Source organism: Coffea arabica, chromosome 3c (assembly GCF_036785885.1).
Source record: "Coffea arabica cultivar ET-39 chromosome 3c, Coffea Arabica ET-39 HiFi, whole genome shotgun sequence".
In the NCBI taxonomy this organism is placed as follows: domain Eukaryota; kingdom Viridiplantae; phylum Streptophyta; class Magnoliopsida; order Gentianales; family Rubiaceae; genus Coffea; species Coffea arabica.
Window position 1 is genome coordinate 24,401,304 of NC_092314.1, and position 26,570 is coordinate 24,427,873.

Below are 26,570 nucleotides of genomic sequence, written 5' to 3' on the forward strand. Positions count from 1 at the left end.
TTTTTCTCTTTTTTTTGAATAAATTACAGAAATTCAGTAATCATTGGTTTATCTAAAGAAGTCTTTTGCATTCTCAGGTAAATTTTCAAAATAGTTTTTCGGAAAAGCCCCATTATTACGCGATCCCGAAGTAAAGCCCAAAGGAATCGTGTAAACATGAGTACTCAACCAGAATCATCCGATAAGGCCGTTGCAACTACCCAGCCAGAGGGCGCAAGTCCTGGGGTTCAGTTGACAGAGTTACTCACAAAATTTGGGGAAATGGCATCAGAAATGGCCGCTCAGAAAAAGTTGATTGACGAACTCGTTAGTAGCGGAGTGCAACCTGAGCCTGTACCCGCTACACAACCACAATCCGAACCATTTGTTATTCCTCCATTTCAAACTACGTTTGAGGGAACTTTCAACCCGCAATATGCTTTTACTCAAAATCCTCCTTTCTACCCTTCTTATGGTCAAGGATTTCAGCCTTAAAGCGACCCAAACATGCATTTGAACCCACCAGTTTTTTATCAGCCTACCGCAGAGCCCGTCGTGCCGGAGCACACTTTCCAAAATAAGCCTGAAATGGGTGAATCCTCAGCTCCAATTGATATGAAGTTGCTCAAACGTCTAGATCGTTTCGATGAATTTATGAGGAAGAGCCAGGGGTTGAATAAGCAGGGAGTCCTGGATTATGATGAATTGTGCCTTTTTCCGAACGTGCAGTTGCCTGAGGGGTTCAAAACCCCTAAATTTAACAAATATGATGGGACGGGTAATCCCAAGACACAAATCCTACTATTTGCCAACAAATTGGGAAAGCCCGTAGATGATGAGAATTTGCCTTTAAGGTTGTTCCCCGAGAGTCTGGAAGGGGATGCGCTTGACTGGTATTCTAACCTGAAGCTTGAAGACGTGAAAACCTGGATTGATTTGTCTAATGCATTTGTGAGGCAGTACGAGTACAACTGCGAGTTGGCTCCGACCCGAATTACGTTAGAAGGAACGAAAAGGAAGCCTTCTGAGGACCACAAGACCTATGCCAAGAGGTGGAGGAAAATAACTGCAAAGGTCGAGCCACCAATGACCGAGGATGAAATCATACGTACTTTCATAAAAGCCCATGATCCGCCGTACTTCGAAGAGATTTTCCGTATGACCGGATGTTCGTTTGCTGCAATTGTAAATAAACTTGAGGAGTTTGATGACTTTGTGAGAGTTGGGAAGATTGTCAATGTCTCCGCCCTTAAATCTCAGTTGGATGCTTTACAAGGTCAAGGAAGCAATGTGAAAAAGCCGCCGTTCAAAAAGAAAGAAGGGGATGCAACCTTTATTTGGAACCAAAACCCTTCGCCTAGACCCCGATATCAACACAATCCAACTTACCAACCACCTTATCATTACTATTCGAACCCGCATCCTGTATACACTACCAACATCCACCACCCTCGACCTCGCCCAAGCTATCCTAACCCACCTTCAGCCCTTTTTCAAATTTCCCAACCAAATCCACCCCAAAACCGACCTCGCCCTCCATATAACCCAAGATTTCCTCCACCAAATAGACCTGTTTACAACCATCCTCAACCTCCTGAACCTTACAACCGACCCCCTAGCTGTACATTTACCAATTTAGGCAGGCCTCTGGACCAATTGTATGACCAGTTGAAGGCCGCCGGGAAAATTGGTACAGTGCCCCCTCCGACCTACCCATATGGCATGCCCGCGTGGTATAACCCGCAAGCTGTCTGTGCTTATCATTCAGGGGCCACCGGACATTCGACTATTGATTGCAAGGCGCTTAAGCATAAAATCCAAGATATGGTGGAAGCCGGAGAGATTGTAATCCGGAAAAGGGAGGCGCAAGGGCCGAACGTAAATAGGAATCCTTTACCGGAACATGCCAATATTATTGGGGTTATTCTGGATGATACGGAGTATGTGGAACCAGTCAGAGAATTGGCAAGGGAAGCTGAAGTGTTTGGGGTCACAGACCAACCCTTTGTCATAGAACTGCCATTTGAAGAGGACGAAAAGCCCTTTATTTTGGATCTCACGCCAGCTGAGAGTGCGGCTTTGGAGCCAATAGTCGTTGAATTTCCGAAGCAGGAGCCTGTCCTGAGCCTGCAACAAGTACCGTGGAACTATGATGAACCTGTCATACAGATTGGGGAAAAGATAATTGCAAAGGAAGAAGTGTCAGCGGTCACCAGATCGGGGAAGGTTGTTAGTCCATTTGAAGCTGCCATTCCGATTCAAGCAAATAACTCTGAGCCATCCGCCAAACCAACAGTTACCGAGAGAGAAGCCTTAGATTTCCTTAAAAGGCTCCAAAGAAGCGAATACAATGTGATCGAGAAACTTAGCAAGTCGCCCGCTCAAATATCCATGTTGGATCTACTTTTTTCATCAGATGTGCATAGGGATGCATTGCTCGAAGTACTGACTAAAGCTCAAATTCCTAGGAACATTTCAGTTGATAATTTCTCACACGTGGTTGGGAATGTACTCTTTACCAAGCAAATCACTTTCTCTGACGAGGAATTGCCGGCGGAAGGCATTGGACATAACAAGGCCCTGTACGTAGTTGTGAGGTGCAACGGAAAAATGCTGCCGAAGGTTTTGATTGATAATGGGTCTGCACTTAATATTTGTCCCTGGAGTACCTTGGAAAAGTTAGGATTGCAAGACATCAAGCTGAGGCCTTCAGGGACCATAGTCCGAGGTTTTGATGGAGCGCAAAGAGAGCCGATAGGAGAAGTGGATTTAGTAGTTGAGATGGGTCCCGCACAATTTCAAATAACCTGCCAAGTCATGCACTTTCCTAGCGCTTACAACGTTTTGCTTGGAAGGCCGTGGATTCATAAGTCCGGAGCTGTGCCGTCTTCATTGCATCAGTTGCTGAAATTTGTAGTAAATGACAAGCTGATAACTATATTTGCCGAGGAGGATTGCCTTGTAATCACCGATTCTGGGTTAAAAGAGGATGGAAGCCGCAATGTCACCATGACTCCTCATAGCACTGCTGATATCGTCTCTGTAAGTTGGATCACAAACGAGGAGCGAGTTTTACCAAAGGCCAGTGTCATGATGGCCAAAGAAATGATCCGTGGAGGCTATGAATTTGATAAAGGGCTGGGACGAGATTTGCAAGGAATTCTGAAGCCAGTAGAGATTATTGAGAAAAAGGATTCATTTGGTTTAGGGTTCCAACCGACCGCTAAGGACATCAGAGAAATGAAGGAGCGTAAGAGAGCGGAGAAAGAAGGGAGGCAAAGGGCTCTTGATATTCCACCGCTGCATTATACTTTCCCACGACCGGCCGAGGTGATCATGTCAGAAATCAACCCAATTGACGAAATTGAAGCAAGTTTGGCCCAGTTGTTCGTTGGGGCGACATTTGAAGATAGTTTGTCAGACGAAGCTGAATTTCCTGACATCCCCGAAGGATCAATTCCCAATTGGACAGCCGAGTCCCTGCCCGTTCGGAAGGAGTTTCGGTAAACTGAAAGGGGTTATCATTCATGTGAATTCATGAAAATACTTTTGCATCTGTAAATAGCCAATGAAAACAATTTTACTTTTTGACTAACATTTGTGCATGTAAATATTGTTAAGTTTTCATTTCAATTTGCTTTCAATCAAAGGTCTTTATGAAAATGCACAAGTTGTTCTTGTCATGTTGTGTTGTCTATTCGCTTGTTTATATTCATATTGCTTGTTCATTTGTTTGTTGTATGCTTATTTGCTTATTATCCCACATTCGTTAATTCTTTCAGATGGCCAAAAATAAAATTATTTGACCCTTTGTATATCACAGTTCTGGAATACGATAATGGCAATCTCTATATCACTCACGACTTGGAGGTCTGTGAATCCGAACTCCAAAGCGAGAGTGATAATGAGGAGGTATTCGATTCTTTTGCAAAAGACTTTGAACAATATGAAGAAAAACCAAAACCGAACCTGGAAGAAACAGAAAAGGTTAACATTGGCACTGAGGATGAGGTTAAGGAGGTGCAAATCAGTATTCATTTGAATGCAAGGCAGAGAAAGGAGATGCTTGAATTCTTGACCATGTTCCAGGATGTATTTGCGTGGTCCTATGATGATATGACTGGCATTTCAACTGATGTGGTAGTGCACAGGTTACCCACAGACCCTTCTTTTCCACCCGTAAAACAAAAACCCAGAAAATTCAAACCAGATATAAGCCTCAAAATAAAAGAGCAAATTGAAAAATAGCTCAAAACCAACATTATCATTGTTTCCCATTACCCAATCTGGCTTTCAAATCCTGTCCCTGTTCCAAAAAAGAGTGGAGAGGTGAGAGTTTGTGTTGACTATAGAGACCTTAATAAAGCCAGTCCTAAAGATGATTTCCCTCTACCAAATATTCACATTCTCTTAGACAATACTGCCGGACATGAGATTGAATCCTTTTGCGATTGTTTTGCTGGCTACCACCAAATTTTGATGGCAGAGGAGGATAGGGAGAAGACTGCTTTCATTACCCCTTGGGGTACCTTTTGCTACCGAGTCATGCCTTTCGGTTTAAAGAATGTCGGAGCAACATATCAGAGGACCATGACAACCCTATTTCATGATATGATCCACCGGGAGATGGAGGTCTACGTGGATGACATTATAATCAAGTCTAAAAGGACAGAGGACCACTTGGTTGATCTGAAGAAATTGCTCGAGAGACTACGGAAGTACAATTTGAAGCTAAATCCTGCAAAATGCGCCTTCGGAGCACCTGCAGGTAAGCTGTTGGGATTTATTGTCAGTAAGAGAGGCATATAGATAGATCCAGCAAAGATCAAAGCAATTCGAGACATGCCAGTGCCAAAAACTCAGAAGGACGTGAAAAGCTTTTTAGGGAAGATCAATTTTATCGGGAGGTTCATTGGCCAATTAACTGCCACCTGTGAGCCATTGTTCAAATTGTTGAGAAAGAACGTGCCATTGTATTGGAATGAGGAGTGTCAACAAGCTTTCGACAAGATTAAAGATTATTTGTTGCATCCGCCAGTCCTGGTACCGCCCAAATCGGATCGACCATTAATCATGTACCTGTCCGTGCTTGAAGGAGCAGTTGGGTGCGTTCTAGGTCAGCACGATGACTCTGGAAGGAAAGAACAAGCCATTTACTATCTAAGCAAGAAGTTCACGCAGTACGAGGCTAATTATTCATTCATTGAGAAAAGCTGCTGTGCATTGGCCTGGGCAGCCCAGAAGTTGAGACACTATCTGTTGAGCCATACCACGTATCTTATTTCCCGGTCTGATCCTTTGAAGTATCTTTTGGAGAAGCCGATGTTGACTGGGCGTTTGGCGAAATGGCAGATAATTCTCTCAGAATTCGATATTGTTTTCACTTCACAGAAAACTGTCAAGGGGCAAGGTATAGCCGATCATTTGGCAGAAAATCCAAGGGATGATGATTATCAACCACTCCGTACTTATTACCCTGACGAGAGGGTCCTATTTGTTGGCGCTGCAGATGATATAAGTGAACAAAGTCCTGAATGGAGGCTTTTCTTCGATGGAGCTTCGAATTCTCTCGGAGCTGGAATTGGAGCTGTTCTGGTTTCACCCGAAGGGAAGCATTACCCTGCCGCTGCCAAATTACAATTTGCCTACACAAACAACATGGCTGAATATGAAGCCTGCATTTTTGGTCTCAAAATGGCTTTAGAAATGGAAATCAAGGAGTTGATAGCTTTTAGTGATTCAGATTTGCTCGTGCACCAAACTTTGAAGCAATGGATAACCAAAGATTCGAAAATTCTACCCTACCATTGTAGTCTGCTCACTTTGGCCAAGCAGTTTCAAAATTTGGAGTTTAGACATCTCCCGAGAGCCAGGAATGCATTCGCCGATGCTTTGGCCACCTTGGCTTCCATGATCCAATATCCAGATGAATTGAAGATTGAACCAATCCAAATTCAACTTCAAGACAAGCCTGCCTACTGCTGGGTTGCAGACGAGTCCCCGGATACTATTCCTTGGTATGGTGATCTTAAAGAGTTTCTCAAAACGGGGTCCTATCCTCTGCATGCTAGTACAAAGGACAAGAGTTTTCTGCGTAGAATGGCTTCAAAATTTTTCTTGAATGGAGAAGTGTTGTACAAAAGAACCTCAGATTTGAACCTTTTAAGGTGCATTGATGAAGATGAAGCTCAATATATGATGAAAGAAGTGCATAGTGGCGTTTGTGGACCTCACATGAATGGCCATTTGCTAGCGAAGAAAATCATGAGAACCGGATACTTCTGGCTTACTATGGAGCAGGATTGTATAGATTTTGTCCGGAGATGTATAAAATGTCAAATGCACGGTGACGTTATACACGCTCCACCCACTGAATTGCATAGCATGACTGCCCCATGGCCCTGTTCAATATGGGGTATGGACGTAATTGGTACAATTGATCCTCCCGCTTCAAATGGACATCGATTTATATTGATGGCGATCGAGTACTTTACCAAATGGGTTGAAGCGGAGTCATTCAAACATGTCACGAAGAAGGTAGTAGCCAATTTCTTGAGAGATCACATCATCTGTCGCTTTGGAGTACCCGAAACGCTTATCACGGACAATGCCAAGAATCTGAACAATGACATGGTAGATGGACTATGTGAGCAGTTCAAAATCAAACACCGCAACTCTGCCATTTATAGGCCTCAGATGAATGGAGCTGTAGAAGCCGCAAATAAGAATCTGAAGAAAATTATCCTCAAAATGACAGAAAAGCATCGCGATTGGCATGAAAAATTGCCTTATGCATTGATGGCGTACCGGACTTCTATTCGGATATCGACTGGGGCAACGCCATATTCACTTATGTATGGGATGGAAGCTGTATTACCAGCTGAGGTTGAAATTCCGTCGCTACGAATCCTTATGGAAGCTAAATTGGAGGAAGCCGATTGGATCAAGCAGCGCCATGAGCAATTGACTTTGATAGATGAAAAGCGATTCAATGCTATTTGTCATGGCCAGTGCTATCAAAAGCGTGTGGCTCGGGCCTACAACAAAAAAGTCCACCGACGGGCATTTGAAGAAGGTGATAAGGTACTGAAGCGGATTTTGTCAATGCAAGATGAAGCTAAAGGCAAGTTCGCTCCAAATTGGCAAGGGCCGTTCATTGTCCAAAAGGTATTACCTGGCGGAGCTCTTATCTTGGCGGAAATGGATAGACGGACATTCCCTCAACCCATCAACTCAGATATGTGCAAAAAGTTTTTCATTTGATAATGCAAATTTTCTTTAAGAAACTCATGCAAATGGCGAAATGCAAGTCAGGCCATCTTCTTTTACACTAAAAACATTTTATCTCTACTTGTCCCCTTTGAGCCATCAGAATTGACAAACTTCGTTTGATAACCCTTGAGATTTGCAAACCCCACACTGGGGCAAATTCAAAAAAAAAAAAAAAAGAAAAACCCTACACTGGGGCAAATTCGGTTTTTCAAAGAAAAATGCCAAAGTGAGGAAAATGCAATAAAAAATGCAAAGAGAGAAAAGCTGATCAAACTGGGGCAAATTTTCCTCAGTTTCGGAATTGTTTTCAAAAGAGTGCAATCTCAAGTTATTTCACCCCTCATATCAAATCTGCTTTCAAGCCTCAACCTTTTTCAAAGCACCGCACCGGACCTCATTACAAAAGCTCAAAGTCCTGGCTTTCGTCACTTACTGCATTTCTTGTAGAAAATCTGTTAATCAACTGGCAGGTGATGTCTATAATGTCTTCACCTAATCTCACAAGGGAAGTGCATTTTATTGATGCCAGAAATCTTTAACTCATATTTTTGAGTCGATCATGGTCGAGATATTTCATGTTTCTTTAGGTGAAAACCCGAAAGGGCGCCTCGGAAAAAAAAAACACAAAAGAAAAAAAAAAGAAAAGAAAAAAGAAAAAAACAAACAAAAACAAAAAGGGTGGGGGCAACCTTGGTGAAAGCCCGAAAGGGCGCCAAGGTAGGTTTTCTTAACAGTCAAGCTTAAGAAGGAACAGCTGGTGACCTGGTTCATTTAGGTTGTTCCTCATATTTGTGATACTTTTGCCAGTGTCGGATTCCGAAGCGAAAATATCCGAAGTCTCGAATATGATATTCGTTGGCTAAACTTGTATTGTTCTTTACAAATATTCTTTTGCAAAATGTATCTTTATGAACCTCTTGTTTGTTCTCAATTATTTGTGTATGACTGCTTATGATTGTCTACATTCTTTTGCATGCTCATCTTTGCCTGACATAGGAAATCATCTTGCATATACATTGATTTTTATATGACTAATTTTCACGCATCATTCTTTCACCATTGAATTCAAATGAATGATAAACCCTAAGGTTAGTGCAAAGATAAGGGATTCAATCATCAGTTACAGTGAGTAAAATGCAACAAAGCTACCACCTGGATTGGGTGACGGGGTAAATCCGTATTTTATCAGTCTCAGAATTTGAAAGGTTTCAAGTTCGACTAAGGCAAACGTCGCAGAGCAGAAGTAAAAGCATCACAAGACTCATGTTTACACGATTCTCAAGGCAAACCGGATCAAATAATGGCGGCAAGTCCATTATTTCTTCTTTTCTTGCAGGAATGTTGCATTTATAAACAAAAGCAGCCGCTCTCTTTTTGGCGCCTAAATCAATGACAGACAAAGCTTCCCAGTAAGCAAGGATCGATGTTATTTGCGAAACTCGATCATAAGAAACAACATCAGCTCTCGCTTCAATCACAAAGATCCAAATTTCCTTCTTGGTGCAAAAGTTGAACTATTCTCAGGTAAAAAAAACTCAATTCATTGTTTAAACTTTCCCAGTGAAGTCCTTTTTTAAATTCTGTTCGGGTCAATCCCGTTTAAATTCCTGTTCGGGTCAGTCCCGTTTTAAATTCTGTTCGGGTCAGTCCCGTTTAAATTCTGTTCGGGTCAGTCCCGTTTAAATCCTGTTCGAGTCAGTCCCGTTTAATTCCGGTTCGGGCCAGTCCCGTTTTAAATTCTGTTCGGGTCAGTCCCGTTTAAATTCTGTTCGGGTCAGTCCCGTTTTAAATTCTGTTCGGGTCTGTCCCGTTTTAAATTCTGTTCGGGTCAGTCCCGTTTCAATTCTTGTTCGGGTCAGTCCCGTTTTCAATTCTTGTTCGGGTCAGTCCCGTTTTATTTTTCATGTTCGGGTCAGTCCCGTGTTAGAATTCCTGTTCGTTGGAATCTTTTGCAGCCCAATAACACAGGTAAGTATTTGGTGTCTACTTCTTTGTCTCACGTTTTTTCAAAACCCAGACAAAGAGGGGCAAACTGTAGACACCAAATTTTGAATAATTTGTATGTATCATCTATTTCATGATTTTCATTTTAGATTGCTTGCATTTTAGTTCGTTATTGTGTGTTTTGCACTATTAGTTGTTACGATATTTTAGTTTTATTCATTTTCGCCCTTTTAGTTGACTTATTTCATTTGCTATTTATTCTTATTTACTTTTAATTTTAGTTTTTAGTTTTAGCTTTTAAGTTTAAGATTAGCATAGAGTTTTAGAAAAAGAAAAGGAAAACATCAAAAATATGTTTTAGTCATTTTGTTTTTATTCAATGCTTTCTTGAAGGAAAAATGAAAATGAAAAATCATAAAAAAAAAGAGAAAAGAGAAAATTAAAGAAAAGAGGAAAAAGAAGAAAAAGAAGAAAAATTCAAAAAAATATATATATATAGGCCTTAGTTGGCTTGGAAAAATGGAAAGAAAGAAAAAGGAAAATTTGTTCACAAAAATATGTTTATTTCTTTAAATTCAATCTTTGGGCACTTTAGTTATTTTTATTAAGTTATTTTGAGAAAAGAAAATGATGAAAAATTAAAAATTAAAAATGGCCATTTTTGTTTAGTTTTTTGTTTAAAATTATTTTTGTTTTATTATTATTACCTGGTTTGTGTAATTTTGTTATTATTTTTATTTATATTTTATTTTATCATTTCTGTAATTATCAAGTTGTTTTAAAAAAAAAAAAAAAAAAAACCGCAGCATGCACGCTGCAATTTTTTGCAGCGTGCAAAGGACAACCTCAATAGACATCGGATGGCCGGATGGAAAGGGAAGGGACAAGCCTTCATCCTCACCATTGGGGTGAGGGTTTAGTGGCTTTGTGTTCCATATAAAAGGCAAGGAGAAACCACAGCCGCAAGGGAGATTTTTTGGTGAGCAAGGGGGAGTGTAAAACATATAGCTACAGCTAAGAGGAAAGGAGAGAGTCGGAGAAAGAGAAGTAAAACCGAACAACTGCTAAGAGTTTGAGGGGTTAGAGAGAAACTGAAGTAGAAAGGGAAGAGATTTTGGGAGGATGAAGATCTGAAAAAGGGGAGAGCTTGATCAGGAAACAGCAGGGAGAGTGAGACGAGAGGAAAACAAAGATTGACAAGGGTAACGAGAAGGAACCATCTGGGAACTCTTGGAGTTGGCAGAAAGCCTGAGAAACAGCGGAAAGGAGAAACCTTTGCCGGTCTCCATCAGTAGCTTGAATCCATTCATCTTACCAAGAGGTAATTTTGAACTTTATCCCGTTCTTTTGCTTTCTGCACGGCGTGTTCTTCTTTGGTTGTTTAGTTCCACTTCCCTGTTATAGCTTTGTCGTTGGAAGTGGTAGAAATTGCTGTGCTGGTTCGAAAGATCACATCTTTGGTTGAAATTTATTAGTCGTGGGTGCCCAGAATGTCATGGTTGTGAAGTTACAGAATATTATCTCAGATTCTGCATGATCTTGTTTGGGGTTTTAACGTACGAATGATAAATTGCAAAGAGGAGATTAGAAATTATGTAGGATCTTCATGAACGAATTTGGTTTTGATTAGCCTTTCTGCAACTCAGTTTTCTGTTTCGTTTATGGGTTCAGCATCGAATTCTGATGTGGTGTTTTAGGAGTTTTTCTACAGATTTCTCCTTAATAAGCTTATGAGGTTTGTTTGAATCCTAGTGTGGTTATGTTTGTGTTTGAAAGTTTGCCGCAACATGTCATTTGCTCCTTGCCCATCGCTGCATTTTGACACATCAGCTGGAGTTTTGGTGCTTTCTTCGCTGCATTTTTTTTTTGGTTTCCTCACTGCTAAAATTGATGTCTGGAAAGTGTGTGTGTTCTTGGTGAATAAATGGTGAATTTAATGCATGTTTCGGCATTTTAACCTATATAAGCTCGTCGCTGCAAAGTTTCTGCAGCAAAACAAAAAAAAATTGCATTTTTCTGTTCTGTTTTTCTGTCTCATGGTTGTTCCCCAAGTCTTTACACCTAAGTTGCATGCTTATTTTGTCTTGAGGGCAAAGAATGGAATGATTTGGTGTCGGGTTTGCGTGTTTGGGGTTTAAAAGAATGCTTAGGCTATGATCAAATGCTTGCTGAAAGGAAACGAGTCATGATTGCTAAACCATTTCTGCACAAACTTCTCCAGCATTTGCGTGACTTCCCTTCTGTGTTTTGGCTTGTGCTGGATATTGAAGTCGTGAATCTTGTTGTTAGTCAAAGTTTTGTTGCCTGGCTGAAAGAATTTGGACTGAAATTGTGGTTTTTGGGTTCGAAATGCTGAAATAAAAGCGTAGCAAACATTGCAGAAATGCATCCCTGAATAAGTTCGAGTCTGCTAGTATCAGCCTGTCTTTTGCTGCATTCTGTTTTGCCGTTGCCCCCTAGCAGCCATCATCCCAAATTTGCTGTCTTAATCCTGCAATAAGAGTTGTTGTCTTAATCCTGTAATGTTGGAATGGTTATATGCTTAGATGGAATGGTTTTGATCAAAGCTTGGAAATGAGAAATGCAGCAGACCTTCATTCTTGTTCTTTTACGTAGCTTGCATGAATATTGCATGAATATTTTCCAGAAAAATTGCATTCCAACTCCCCAAGTCTCCCCTTGTTCTACTATGACCCCAAAATTAAGAAAACTAATCAATTGGGTCCCTGAGATCTTTTGCAGCAATGCACTATGGCCCAATTACATTTCTTTTTCTTGCATTAGGTCCTAAGGTGTTTGCATTTGAATCATTAATTGATCTTTATTATTTTTGGGACCTTTGAAGCTCTTTGATGATTCATTTTGACGTTGATTGCGATTGATTAGTGGTCGTTATTGGGTTCTAGAAATGCAAGTTTAAACCATTCATGGACCTTCATTCACTCTTGGATTCTTGAGATATGATGTTTGCTTGGACTTTATTTTTTTACTTGGGGACCTTTGAGTTTTTAAATGCTTCAATTAGGTTCAAATGATTTGAGTAGTGCTTGCATTTGGGTCTTTAGTGGACGTTATGCTTGGGGATTGGATGATCATGCCTTTGCCTTGGTCTTTAAGTAGTTTTGACTTCATTGAGTTGCAATTGTGGGAAAGTTTGATGTTTTGGTGGGTTCAAATTGTTTAGTTTATATCTTATCACTAAATTGGTGCATTAATCTTTTGTTTTTGGTGATTTTAGCCTAAGTTAGTCTTTTCTTGGGTGACTCTAGCCAAGTTGAGTTTGTTTACTTCCTTAGTATCACCAACGGGGAGGTATAATCTCTTTTACCCCTTTTGTTTCTCTCCTATGTGGACTAATGTGCTAATTGAAATTTGCATGTCTACTTTGCTTTCATAGCTTTCTTTAATTTAATTTCTTTTATTTATGTCATTTACTTTTGCTTTTTATTTAAGTTATTCTTTATGGGGTATGTGTACACCTCTTGGCTTGTAATAGATAGGGCTTGGAGGAGCATTCAATGAAGACCTATCGAAGACGTGTGCCTAGCTAGCAAATGTAATAGTTAGGGCTTTAATTGCCTATGTGTTGTGTGTTACTTGCTTTAATTAGGTTCTTGCATCTAGTTGAGCATGCTAAGTGTTATGTGCTATGTGTTTATAAGTGTTTGGCATGTCTACTCGCTTTCCATAGCATGAATGAATGTGATGGGATGAATGTACGTTTCCGCTAGTCCAACGCTAGTCGGAATTCATAGAATGGGCTAGTCCAATGCTAGACCCAATAGGTTCTTTTTTCCCTTTTTCATTAAGTGCATGATCACCACATATCACGCATTTTTCCTTAGTTTGTCATTTGGTATGTTCCTCAAACCCCTTCCCCTTCATTTTAGGACTTGCATCTCATGCTAGTTAGGGTTCATTTGCGTGAAAATCCCCTCTTGATAAGGGAAACGAGCGAGTGTGGCTACTCGATAGCCTTAACACGCTAGTTTTACCTTCTAATCCGAGGGAAAATCAAAGTCGAAAATTAGGCGTCATCCCCGTACCCAATTTGTTGCATTCCCTTAGGGACATACTTTCATTTTTTTCCCTTCCATGCTCTTTTAATCACCTTTTTTTTCCACATTTCTCAATCCATATTTTTCACTATGTTTTACTCATCTTACTCCATAAGTAGAATTCAAATTTCACATATATATTTATAATCCTATCTTCATTCATTTGCACACACTAATACTTTGATTTTTCATCCAAATTCACACGTGCACTTTCTTTACACACTCACACACTAATATTTTGATTTTTCATCCAAATTCACACGTGAACTTTCTTTACACATGCGCACACAAACACTTTGTTTTTTTACACCATTTCATACATGAATCTTTTCATACACTTGCACACTTGCACTTGAGTCACCATTTGCATCAATCGACCTCTATGAGGTTTCCCTTTATTGGCCGCCACAATTCATGTGGTCTGGGACCAAAAACCTCACGAGAGACATCGTAGAATTTAGGATTGCATTTTTTCGTTTTTGCATTCATATAGGCATAATCCAACATGCAATACATACCCTGGGTAGAAAGTCAGTAAAGTTAGGGTTAAGTCACGCAACTAGCCTTGGCTAGGTCAAAGGGGTGCCTTGGAGTCTATCCTTGCCTTCCCCTTTGTCAAACGTGACTCCCGAACCTTTTTCTTTGTTTTACGTAGACTAGGAGTCGTTTTAAAAGGGGTTTATTACTACTTGACTTTAAAACTCATTTTTAGGTGACTTGGTACACCTTAAATCATTACCAAGTGGCGACTCCAAACTTTTCTTTTCAAACCCTTTTTAAAACTATTTTTTGGGTCAAATCGTCGCTTTCCAAGTCCCATTGAGACCCATGTCTTTCAACTCACAAAAATCATTTTCCAATCACAATTGAATCAAAAACATCTTTCTCAAACCATTCATTTATCTATCAAAAAATGGGGCGCGACATTCAGTTCTGGATGTCTTCATAACAGTTGTTGTTCATCCTTTAAGCTTCGATATGGCATCTCATACGCCTTAATCCGATATTTGTAGCTCAACTTATGAGTAAACTAGAAATGAGTGTCAAGTCTGCCGTTTCCGCTAATGGCCGTTTCCGTTTCCGTTCGTCATATTTACGTGCGCGCGTGTCGTTTTGCCGTTTTGCTTGTTTTAGGCACGATAGTAGCCATTTGCGATATTATGTGACACAATCTTCTATTTCAGACGGTGGTGAGCTGGGCGGAACTGGTGGGGCCCACTACTAGCTGTTCATTTCGATCCGACTTCGTACTTTTGCTATTTCAGTTTCTGAGTAAGTATTCAGGCCAGTTTGGTGTGTTTTCTTTGCTATGTGTTTGAGATATGTGAAAAGGGTACTTAGGCGAGGGTGTACTTTATCGCACTCGACCTAAACCCTAATTTGAATGTATAATTGTACTTTGCATATGTATATGAACCTTTTGGAACCAAAACCCTTGAGCTTGTGGCTCGGGGCGACTTTCGAGTAAAGTTTGTGAAGTTTGCAATGTTTGTGAGTTCGTGGGCCCGATCTAAGACCTGTTTGGACTATTCGAGCCGGTTAGGGCTTGGTCGAAGTCAGTCCAACTTAGTCTGAGGTCACCAAGTTTGTAGGTTCATGTTATGAACCAATTTTGTGAATCCGGTTCACCGAGAAGGTGACCAAGTTTGTGACCCGAGCTTGTGACTCAAGCTCAAGTTTGTGATTTCGTTCGCCCGGGCAAGTTTGTGAGGTGACTGGCCAGTGAGGGTGATAAGGTGTCGATGGGTGTACAAGTGAAGTTCTACGGACCATTGAGTGTGGTCGACGGAGTGTCGGCAGGAGATCACGCATGGCATATGAATTGGCTTTGGAGCCACCTGTATCCTTATTATGTGATGTTACTTTTCTGCTTCTGTTTTACTCTTACTGTATAACTGTTGTTACGTGAAATTTATGCTTTCGCCCCTGTTTACTTACTAAGCATATAACTTACCCCTTTCCTTTTGTTTTCCTTAGCAGGGGCCGACGCGGGGACTTTTGGCTCGTATACTAGTATAGTTAGATTGGCTTGTAATAGTTGAACAGTTAGGATGTTTGTTTTTGTTTGGGTGGTTTGTATAAGGACCCTTCTTAGGGTCTATCTTCTGCTGGGTGTGGTTATAGTGTATTAGAGTGGTTTGACTCGAGACTTTTGAAGATGTAAATATAACTTTTGGGATTGTATGTATTGTATATAGTGCTCTTTCGATTTATCTAGTTTTATTGCTTTAAGTTTTGAGTCCTGGCGCGAGTTAGGCAGGCGGCCCGCCGATACCCTTGGGCTCGCCCTTGGGAGAAGTGGGGTCGTCACAGTTGGTATCAGAGCGCCTAGGTTAGAGGACTTGGGCAAGTGGGACATACGCGATAGACACTAGGCATATTTGACCATTTTAAGTTGAATGATATCTTTTAAGCTGAAATGCTGGTTGACTGACGACTTAATGTTTTGTAGGTATGTATCCGGGCGGTTCGAGTGGTGCGGGACCCAGTGGCGTGGGACTGAAATTTCCGAGCACGAGAGGCATAGAGGATCGAGTGCTGCGTAAGCGGGCGATCCGCTATCGGCAGAGACCTGGAGAGCCTTACACTTTATACTCCCCTTTTGGTCAGGTGGCGCACCGACCTTGTGGATGTTGGTACACATACTGTTACCCTGACGAGGTCGTCCTGGCTGTGGACGACGAGCGACGTAGCCTGCTTAGACAGTTAGACGAGGCTAGAGAGGGTGGCCTTGGGCAGGCGATGCGTATTAGGGACTTGGAGCAGGGTCTCCGAGAGGAGAGGGAGAGGACGGATGCTTTGCACCGTCAGCTTCAGGACACACACCAGCACCTCTTTGCTATGAAGAGGCAGCTGAGGGATAGGGCTCGGAGTATGTCGGTCGACTGCGAGCTCCTACTAGATCTAGCCGCAGAGGCACTGCCACGGGCCACCGGTCCAGAGAGGATGGACGAGGTGGACACGTTAGGTTCCGTTGGGAACCTGGGCCCTAGGGGAGGCGATTAGGGTCGCTTTTGTACTTTTGTTTAGCTAGTGTATGACTTTTGTTAGAACTAATTCGGCTAATTCCTTTTGTTACTTGGCCGACTAACTAGATTTTGGAGCCGGAGTGCTCGTGTATATTGGGTTTTGTACCGACTGGAGGTCGGGTAATGTGTAAATCTTTTGGTGTGACTTTGTAAATACGTGTATATACTTGAATAGAATTTTGAACTTATCTTTTGTGTGCCTTTTGTGCGTAAGTTTTGTGTCTCTTCTTTTACTCATAGTCTGGATAATAAGTATACGTATTGTTCCGAATTATAGACTTGTACACTAGATGGACTCCGGTGGTCCAAGTAGAGCTAGAGGGCTAGGACAAGGCTCTGAAGGAAATAATGGAAACGGGCCGGATCAAATAGCTACAGCCATCCAGCGGATGATCGATCTGTTAGAACGCATGGCAAATCCCCAAGGTCAAGGAAGTAGTACTGGGAATCCTGGACATAATCCGGGACATAATCATGAGGGCGAGGACCGTGCCTTAGAACGGTTCCAAAAGTTTGCGCCTCCTAAATTCATAGGAGGACCTAATGCCGATTTAGCAGAAACCTGGATGGACCGTATGCTCGATATATTTGCCGCGCTTAGGTATTCGGAAGAGCGGCAGATATCTTTTGCTGTGTTTCAGTTTGAAGGAGCCGCTCGAGCCTGGTGGAACGTGATTAAAACTAAGTGGGAGCGCGAACAAACCCCCTGGACTTGGATCAATTTTACCTGAGAATTTAATGAGAAGTACTTGCCGCCCATCGTGCAAGAGAAACGGGAAGATGATTTTATCCGCTTGCGTCAAGGTGCATCTAGCGTGGCGGAGTACGAAACTCAGTTCACTAAACTTTCTCGCTTTGCCCCAGAGCTGGTGTTAACGGAGCATAAACGAATCCGTCGATTCGTTCAAGGTTTAAATGTGAAAATCCAGGAATCGCTAGCAGCTGCTCAGTTGAACACGTTTAGCCAAGCGCTAGAAAAAGCACAGCGGATTGAGACTGCGAGGGGACAGGTTAAAGCCTTCCATGATCGGAAAAGGAGGCAACCTAGCTCAAATGATTCCATGGTCGGACAAAGCTCGCGAAACGAGCCACCTGCCAAGAAAAATAAAGGTACGGATGGTCCACGACCTGTAGGGACCCCGAATAACTTTGTGCGGGGTCAGGTAGTGCAAGAGGGACCGAGGAGTGTCCAGCGTGGAGGGGCAAGTACAGCCGCCAAGTCAACCTGTGGTTTCTGCGGGGGCAATCACACCGATGACAATTGCTGGAAGAATAGTTCGGTACGCAAATGCTTCAAATGTGGTAGCACCAAACACCTGATTGCCCGGTGTCCTAAGATGAAAAAGGAAGGATTTAAGCCACCCCTGAAGGGACCACAACTAAGCCGTCAAATGCAGGGGACAATCGACCTGAAAGGCCACCAAGAGTGTATGCAATGGGTCAACAGGAGGCGATTGACCCTTCGGCAGGTTTTGAAGGTACGCTTTGACCAACGAATTAATTTCGAGGACGAAATTGTCCTAAGTGGGGGAGATTGTGAGGCCCCAGTCCGTTCGTAAGTCGATATTAGGGTTATTTGATATTCGGTATAGAAAAAAATCAGGGTTTTATGGCTAGGAAGGAAACCCTAATTCGGTTGAGCTTGAAAATCCTAGTTTACATATTATGATTATAAGGTTCAAGCTATAATTTATATTCGGTATTCTAGTGTGTGCCTTGACATAGGTAAATATAGGATTTGTTTTAATTACAAAGGTTTAGTAAGTTTGAATGATTAGCAAACCTCTAGTGTTACTATATTAGAAAGCTTAAGTGGAGTTTTATTTATCGCCCGCCTTTTTCCACATTTTCTTTATTAGAAAAGTTCCCCAGATAATTTTTATGAGTAAATATAGTTTTAGATGATTTTTCTAGTATCGGTTAGATTTTGAGAAAATAAGAACGTATATCGGACGTGTGACCCACTAGTGCGGAAAGTTCGGAAAAATTCGGCCAATTAGGTTAAATTCCGGATACTGTGTGAAATTTATCGGGTGTTAAGAGATAAGTAGAGAGTGAAATTTGATTGATGTGAGAGGAAAAGAAAGGGATAGGAATGCATTTAAGAGGTGACAAGTGTCACCATCTCATTGGGCATGACTTATGATTTACTATTCATGCTTTTGACTTTTGACCAAATTGAGTAAATATCTCCAAAATTCACTAAAAATTCACTCATTTCTTCTCCTCCATAGCCGGCCCTCTCTCTCTAACAAAGAAGGAAAAAACCTCTTCAATCTTCAAGCTTTCCACTAGCTCAAATCATCCAAACCAATTGCCTAAACTAGTTTCTACTCCATACAACCTTTCCATTTGGTGTTAGTGGTGAGTTTGGTGAAGTTTTTGGAAGAGTTAAGGTGGTCTACAACTCCTCTTCTCTTGCATACTAGGTAAGTGATGATTGAACATCCTCCTACACCTAATGATGTTTAATTTGTGCTTAGTGGTGGCTAAAGTGATGGAATGTGTGATTTATTTCTTGATTTGAAATGAATTGGTGAAGTTTTTATTTTTTTGAGGAATTTTCTGGTTTAATGTGATCATGGTGTTGTGGTTGTTTATGATGGTTGATAATGAGGGGTAATGACTCTAGTAGGTGTGTTTGATAGGAAATTGCAACCAATTTTGGGTTTGGAATGAAATGTGAAAAGTTAGGGTTTCATAACCCCCTTTTCTGTCTGGTTTTGGATCATATAGTTAGAGGCCGAATTAGCCTTTGCTTAAAACATGAAAGTTGTAGGTATTGATGTGTTTGAGGTTCTTGTAAAATTTCAGGTCATTTGGAGTAGTGTAGAGTGAGTTATGTCGATTTTACTGTTGCTGTTCTGGGTTGATCAGAATGTGAAAACTGCACTTGTAATTGGTTGTTTTGGCTGGTATTGCTTCAGAATTAGTTGTTATGGTCTTCTAATGAAATGTATCCCTGTTTCTAAGCTTTCGGATGGCTTTGGAATTTCTGGATTTGGACTTGTGTAGGCTGAGTTATGATGTTTGTACTAGAATACGGTTTGTGATCCTGTTTTGTGATTCTGGTATAGTGTCTTGCATTTTTGACCTTGTTACATTCCAAATTGGACAAAGTTTCCTTCTTCAACATTGTAGCCCCTTAAGTCCTGGATATTCCTGTAAATTTTCAGGTTAAACGGATTAGTATATCCTGAGCTATAAACGAAATACTCAGACCTGTTTTGACCGTCAAATTCTGTTACGTTTTTGGAAAGTTTCTGACCGTGACTTTTTTTGATTTTGATAGAGTACGATCTGGGTGTCGACTCTGTCATAAGAAATGTAGATCTTGGTCACAGCTTCGAAACGCTATAAAGTGCGTCAAAATCCGAGTCCCGTAGCTCTAGTTATGATCGAAATAAGAATTCATGTCAGGACTGTTCTTATATCCGGACAGTTTACGACTGGAACTTTGGCTTCATATTTGACTGGGTTACAAGCTGTTTGGTCTTGCGACCAAAACACCAAACTTATAGCCCTATATCAGAGATTTCTAACGCCCTTGGAATTTCATGAATCGGATTTATAAAACCTGAGATATAGCCGAGCAAACAAGGCTTGCCCGTGAAAATGACCATTTTCTGGTCAGATCTGTTTTGGTCCTGATGACCAATTTCCGTTCCGGATTTGGATTGCCGACCTTCATGAAAGTTGTTCCATTTGGAATGAACCATCTAACTGCCAATTTTCAGCTCTTTTGACCATGTGTAGCATAGAAAACAGTTTGCACTCAAAACTGACCATTTGTGCATTGGCCAGATTTCGTAAGTGATTGTGTTTGATTCATTTGGGACTGAAACCTCCAGTTTCAGTTCTGGATGTCTTCATAACAGTTTTTGTTCATCCTTTAAGCTTCGATATGGCATCTCATACGCCTTAATCCGATATTTGTAGTTCAACTTATGAGTAAACTAGAAATGAGTGTCAAGTCTGCCGTTTCCGCTAATGGCTGTTTCCTTTTCCGTTCGTCATATTTACGTGCGCGCGTGTCGTTTTGCCGTTTTGCTTGTTTTAGGCACGATAGTAGCCGTTTGCGATATTATGTGACACAATCTTCTATTTCAGACGGTGGTGAGCTGGGCGGAACTGGTGGGGCCCACTACTAGCTGTTCATTTCGATCCGACTTCGTACTTTTGCTATTTCAGTTTCTGAGTAAGTATTCAGGCCAGTTTGGTGTGTTTTCTTTGCTATGTGTTTGAGATATGTGAAAAGGGTACTTAGGCGAGGGTGTACTTTATCGCACTCGACCTAAACCCTAATTTGAATGTATAATTGTACTTTGCATATGTATATGAACCTTTTGGAACCAAAACCCTTGAGCTTGTGGCTCGGGGCGACTTTCGAGTAAAGTTTGTGAAGTTTGCAAAGTTTGTGAGTTCGTGGGCCCGATCTAAGACCTGTTTGGACTATTCGAGCCGGTTAGGGCTTGGTCGAAGTCAGTCCAACTTAGTCTGAGGTCACCAAGTTTGTAGGTTCATGTTATGAACCAATTTTGTGAATCCGGTTCACCGAGAAGGTGACCAAGTTTGTGACCCGAGCTTGTGACTCAAGCTCAAGTTTGTGATTTCGTTCGCCCGGGCAAGTTTGTGAGGTGACTGGCCAGTGAGGGTGATAAGGTGTCGGTGGGTGTACAAGTGAAGTTCTACGGACCATTGAGTGTGGTCGACGGAGTGTCGGCAGGAGATCACGCATGGCATATGAATTGGCTTTGGAGCCACCTGTATCCTTATTATGTGATGTTACTTTTCTGCTTCTGCTTTACTCTTACTGTATAACTGTTGTTACGTGAAATTTATGCTTTCGCCCCTGTTTACTTACTAAGCATATAGCTTACCCCTTTCCTTTTGTTTTCCTTAGTAGGGGCCGACGCGGGGACTTTTGGCTCGTATACTAGTATAGTTAGATTGGCTTGTAATAGTTGAACAGTTAGGATGTTTGTTTTTGTTTGGGTGGTTTGTATAAGGACCCTTCTTAGGGTCTATCTTCTGCTGGGTGTGGTTATAGTGTATTAGAGTGGTTTCACTCGAGACTTTTGAAGATGTAAATATAACTTTTGGGATTGTACGTATTGTATATAGTGCTCTTTCGATTTATCTAGTTTTATTGCTTTAAGTTTTGAGTCCTGGCGCGAGCTAGGCAGGCGGCCCGCCGATACCCTTGGGCTCGCCCTTGGGAGAAGTGGGGTCGTCACATTCATTTTAGATCATTTCCAACCATCATCCATGGCCACACCATAATAATCATGTTAAAATAGAAAAATCATGAATAAATATAAAACTTCACCAATATCACCCAAAATCATGAAACAACACCTAAATCCATCACTTCATCTCACATAAGTCCATAATTAAGCATTATTGAGAAGAAAGAAAGGTCCCTTAGTTACTCACCTTAACAACCCAAGAAAAGGAGCAAATTAGCACCTTAATCCTCCAAACCCCTTCACTAATCACCTCACCACCACTCACTTAAGGGTTTTTATGGAGCAAATACAAGATTACACGGTTGGAATTGAAGATTGAACAAGATTGGAGCTAGAAATTTGGAGAGGTTTTCATTTCTTTTTCCTTCAAAATTGCCGGCCACAAGAAGCTTGGAAATGAAGAGATTTTGGTCAATTTTTGATTTATTTGGTAAAATGGTAAAAGGGTGAAGAGTGGTCAAAAAGTAAGAATTAATCTCTAAGTGACACTTGTCACTTTCATTAAATGCATGGCTATCTCTTTGTTCCTCTCACACCAATCCATTTGGGAACCTCTAATTATCTCTTAACACCTGGTGAAATAAATCCAGTATCCAAAATTTAACCTAACTGGCCGAATTTTTCTGAACTTTCCGCACTAGCGGGTCCCACGTCCGGTATACGCTCTTAATTTCTCAAAAACTACCCGATACTAGAAAAATCATCTAAAACTATATTTACTCATAAAAATTATCTAGAAAATTTTTCCTAATAAAGAAAATGAAGAAAAACATGCCATTAAATAGAATAAACCTAGAAAATGAGAAAATTACGGGGTCTCACAGCACCACTAAAGTGGACCTAAGTAAGTCTAAGAAAAGTAAGTCCAACGCATCCCTAAATCACATTTCAAATCTCACTTTTACTTATTCAAACTTCAAGAAAATAAACGGACAGCATTTCTTCTTAATTTCTTCACTTTCCATCCTACAATCAAACACCAAATCTCATCCCAATTCAACCCCAATTTCACATACAAATTATAGGCGATAAAATACATTTCGGCATAACAACCACAACTGAATCTACACTTATTGGATTGAAACGAATCTTATGGCGTTTCAAAGCCAAAACATATACCTACATTTCTTATGAAGGCCTCCAAAGCTAAAACATGCATAGAAATCTCCACGAAAATAGAAAACTGTCCGTGAAACAGGGCTTATGGGCAGTCAAGGGTATTTCGATCTGTTCACAAGCTACAGTGCTTAGATTGAGCTGAAATTTTACAAGAAACTATAAAACATTATTTTGTACAACTTTCATGTTTTGAGCTAAGCCCAATTCGGCCTCCATCATGGCCGAATGACACTGGTTAGAACAGGGCAGAATTAAAATCCTAAAACTGAAATTTAACATAACTCTAGCTCAACCCATGAAATCTTCCACAAAACAACATCTATAACAACTATAAGCCACTAATTAACAATTAATTGAAGTAAAGAGGAAGTTCTTGACAAAATACCATGGAAACTCAAGAAAAATGGTAGTTTAGTATCTTTCCTCCCACAATCACTCCACCAACTCCTTCAACCTTCCTTACTAAGCACTTGTATGGTGTAGTTTCAATTTTGGTTGGCTACAACTCAAGATTCAAGCTAGCAAGTGAAGTAGAAATTGAAGTTTCTCTCCTTGTTTTTCTCTTCAAGAGGGTCGGCCAAGAAGGTGAGAAAATAAAGAAATTTTGGGTCAAAATTTGTTTTAGGAAAGTGAAATAATCTTGGTTAAAAGTCTAACATCCAATGAAGGCATGACACTTGGCTCTTTTAATGTTTAAAGCTTATCTTCTTTCTCTCAATGGTTAATCCATCTAGCTAACCTCTAATTATGTCCTAGCATCTTGTAAAATAATAACACTTAGCACAAAAATCACTTAATCACCAAAATTTTATCGCACTAGCGGGTCCCACGTCTATAACGCGTTTCAAATTTAACGTACACTAACTTATACTAGGAAAATGATTTAAAACTGTACTTGCTTATAAAAATGCATAGAAACTTTAATATTTTAAAGGCAAGTATAAAAATGTAGGCAAAAATAAAATAATGCCTTGAAAATGTCAAATTTAACGTACACTAACTTATACTAGGAAAATGATTTAAAACTGTACTTGCTTATAAAAATGCATAGAAACTTTAATATTTTAAAGGCAAGTATAAAAATGTAGGCAAAAATAAAATAATGCCTTGAAAATGTGAAAATTTTCGGGTTCTCACATTTCTTTTAGCAGATCCATATTGAAATGACAAAATCTTCTATGCCACAACCAGGGGTCCTCATTTGCAACTTTGAGACAACTAAGGCTAGAAGAATCAACTTTTTCAAGGATAATTACATAGATGTCATTAACTCCTTTTTCCTTTGAAAATCGTGTTAAATTTAGAGTCAAGAACAAGGCATTCATGCTTTTTAAATAACACAAACAGATTCCTATCACACAATTGACTAACACTTAACAGGTCATAGCTCAAATTGTCAACTAAAAGAATATTGTGAACAAAGATTTGACCATTCTTACCAACATCACCAATTTCAATAGTTTTGGCTTTGTTGTCATCTCCAAATATTACCTTTCCGCTTGCTTTTGGCTTGAGTTTGATGAATTGTGATGGATAACCAGTCATATGTCTTGAGCATTCACTATCTATGAACCACTTTGATTTCTTAATAATGTTCACCAGGTTTACCTACACAAAAGTCCACAAGATAATATTTGGTACCCTTTACTTTTTGGGTCTTTGAGAGTTAGCATTATGTCTAACCATCCACATGCATCTCATGCCATATCTCATGTTTTTCTTAATATAATAATTGCTTTTTATGTGGCCAAATTGACAACAGAAGCTACACATAGTCAATGAATTATTCAAATGAACAAGTTTAATAAATCTGATTTGCCTTTTCCTATGGATAGCAAATTCATTTGCACTATGATTCAGTCTTTTCTGATGAGTACCAAAATGAGGTTTTGAGTCATTCCTTTGAAAACAGTTTTGTTTCTTATGTTGAAACATCTGACTAAGATCATCCATTCTTCTTTTAAGCTATTTTGTTCATTTTTAGCATGTCACAGAAGTTTATTTTTCTATCAAGTTCAGCATGCAAATCATTTTCAATTCTTTTCAAGTTCTCATTTTCATTTCTCAGACATTTGTTTTGTCGAAAGATGCTTGCATTGTCTTGAATTAGAAAGTTAATTTTCTGTTTTAGTTCCTTGTTTCTAACATAGGATTCTTTCAAACTGTTATGCATTCTTTCCATAAAAGAGTTAAAATCATCATCAGATTCGTTATCACTATCAGTTTGAGAGTTACAAGTAGTTACCTCTTCATCACCAATGGCCATGAAAGCCATCTGGGTAGACTCCTCTTCTTTTTCAACTTCACCTTCTAAATTGCAGTCATTCTAAGTGATCTGAAAATTGTTAAATTTTGATTTTCATTCAACTTGCTTTCCTTCCTTTTCTTTATTGGACATTCATTTGCATAGTGTCCAAGTTGGCCGCATTCAAAGCACTTATCAGTTTGCTTTTTGTTGAGCTCTAGCTTCCCATTGTTTCTCAAGTTGTTGAGCTGATTTGGGAATGAATTGCTGGGTCCACCTTTTCTGAATCTCCTCTTGTTGAGTATTCATTTGAAGCTTTTTGTGATGAGTGCAATATCACTGTCATCATCTTCCATATCATCTTCATCTAAGGAGGCTGAATCATCTTCATCTTGTGAGGCTTTTAGAGTAATACTCTTTCTCACCTTTGTATCTTCTTCCTCCTGCACCTTGGACTTGAGTTTCAACTCATAAGAAATTAGAGAATTAATAAGAGATTCAATGGATAAGGTATTTAGATCCTTAGCTTCCTCAATGGCAGTCACTTTACTCTTTCAATCCTTGGATAAAGCATTCAGAATTTTTCTATTTTTCTCACCTAGAGAGCAATCCTTTTCAAGAACTTCTAAATCCTTAATAAGATCATTGAATCTGCAATATATCTTGTCAATATTTTCATGAGGTTCAATCTTAAAAGATTTATACTTAGTGACCAGAATGGACTTCTTTTGTTCTCTCACATTCTCACTTCCTTCATGGATTTCTCTGAGTTTATCCCAAATCTATTTTGTAGATCTACAGCCGTTGACTCTAATAGATTCACTTGAATCTAAAGCACTGTATAAACATTCATAGCCTTGGCATTTAAGATAAGATGAGTTCTGTTATCACCAGTCAACTTACTCCTTATTTTTGGTCTCGACCTATGAGTAACTTCATCAATAATAGAGGCATCATATGAACCTTTATTGACAATAAACCACAACTCAATATCAATAGATTGTAAGAAAATAATCATCCTCTCCTTCCAACTCACATAATTTGATCAATTGAACATTGGAGGTCTAGTGACGGATTGTCCTTCAAAAAAACATAGCATTATTGGTTGTCATTTTTACTCCATAGCCGATTAAGTTTAATCTCTAGGAGACCAAGCTCTGATACCAATTATAAGAATCAAAAACAACCTAAGAGGGGGGTGAATTTGATGGTTTAAAAACTGGCCAAGATATGAATCACTTTTTTCAAAACTTGCCCTTTTTTTAAAAAGGACCACACAATGGAGCAATTGATGAGGAAGCACAAGTGCTTGGGAGTAGAAGAGATAGACAATTTGTATTGCAAGACAGTAAGTAAAAGGATAGAATAGCAAATCAAGCATCAAACTCCACTTGAGTTTGAATACCACTTTATATAGCAAGCTTCTTCAAGTTGATCAACTTACAATCAATCTCTTATGTACAAAGGAAGAATCACTTCCTCCTTGCCCCAAGCTGCACTTGGTCAAGCAAGGAAGTTTTACTATCACTCAGATAACCCTCACAAAGCTACACTATTGAAGAAATAGAAACACACTATAAAATCTTATTGAAAGTTTCACAACTAAGAGTACAAATCTTCTTTAAAGAGTATTCTTACACTTGAATCACTCAAGATCTGATGTAGTCTCAATGTG

The 26,570-nt window shown here is 40.0% G+C and overlaps 1 protein-coding gene across 1 annotated transcript; it reads left to right on the forward strand.

The window, feature by feature from the left end:
- Positions 1-567: 567 nt before the first annotated feature.
- LOC140037890 (uncharacterized) lies at positions 568-4,788 on the forward strand. Its single transcript, XM_072083047.1, has 4 exons — positions 568-719; positions 834-1,053; positions 1,648-3,391; positions 4,652-4,788. Exons 1-4 carry the CDS (start codon positions 568-570, stop codon positions 4,786-4,788), a joined length of 2,253 nt encoding a protein of 750 aa, XP_071939148.1.
- The last annotated feature ends 21,782 nt before the right edge of the window (positions 4,789-26,570 follow it).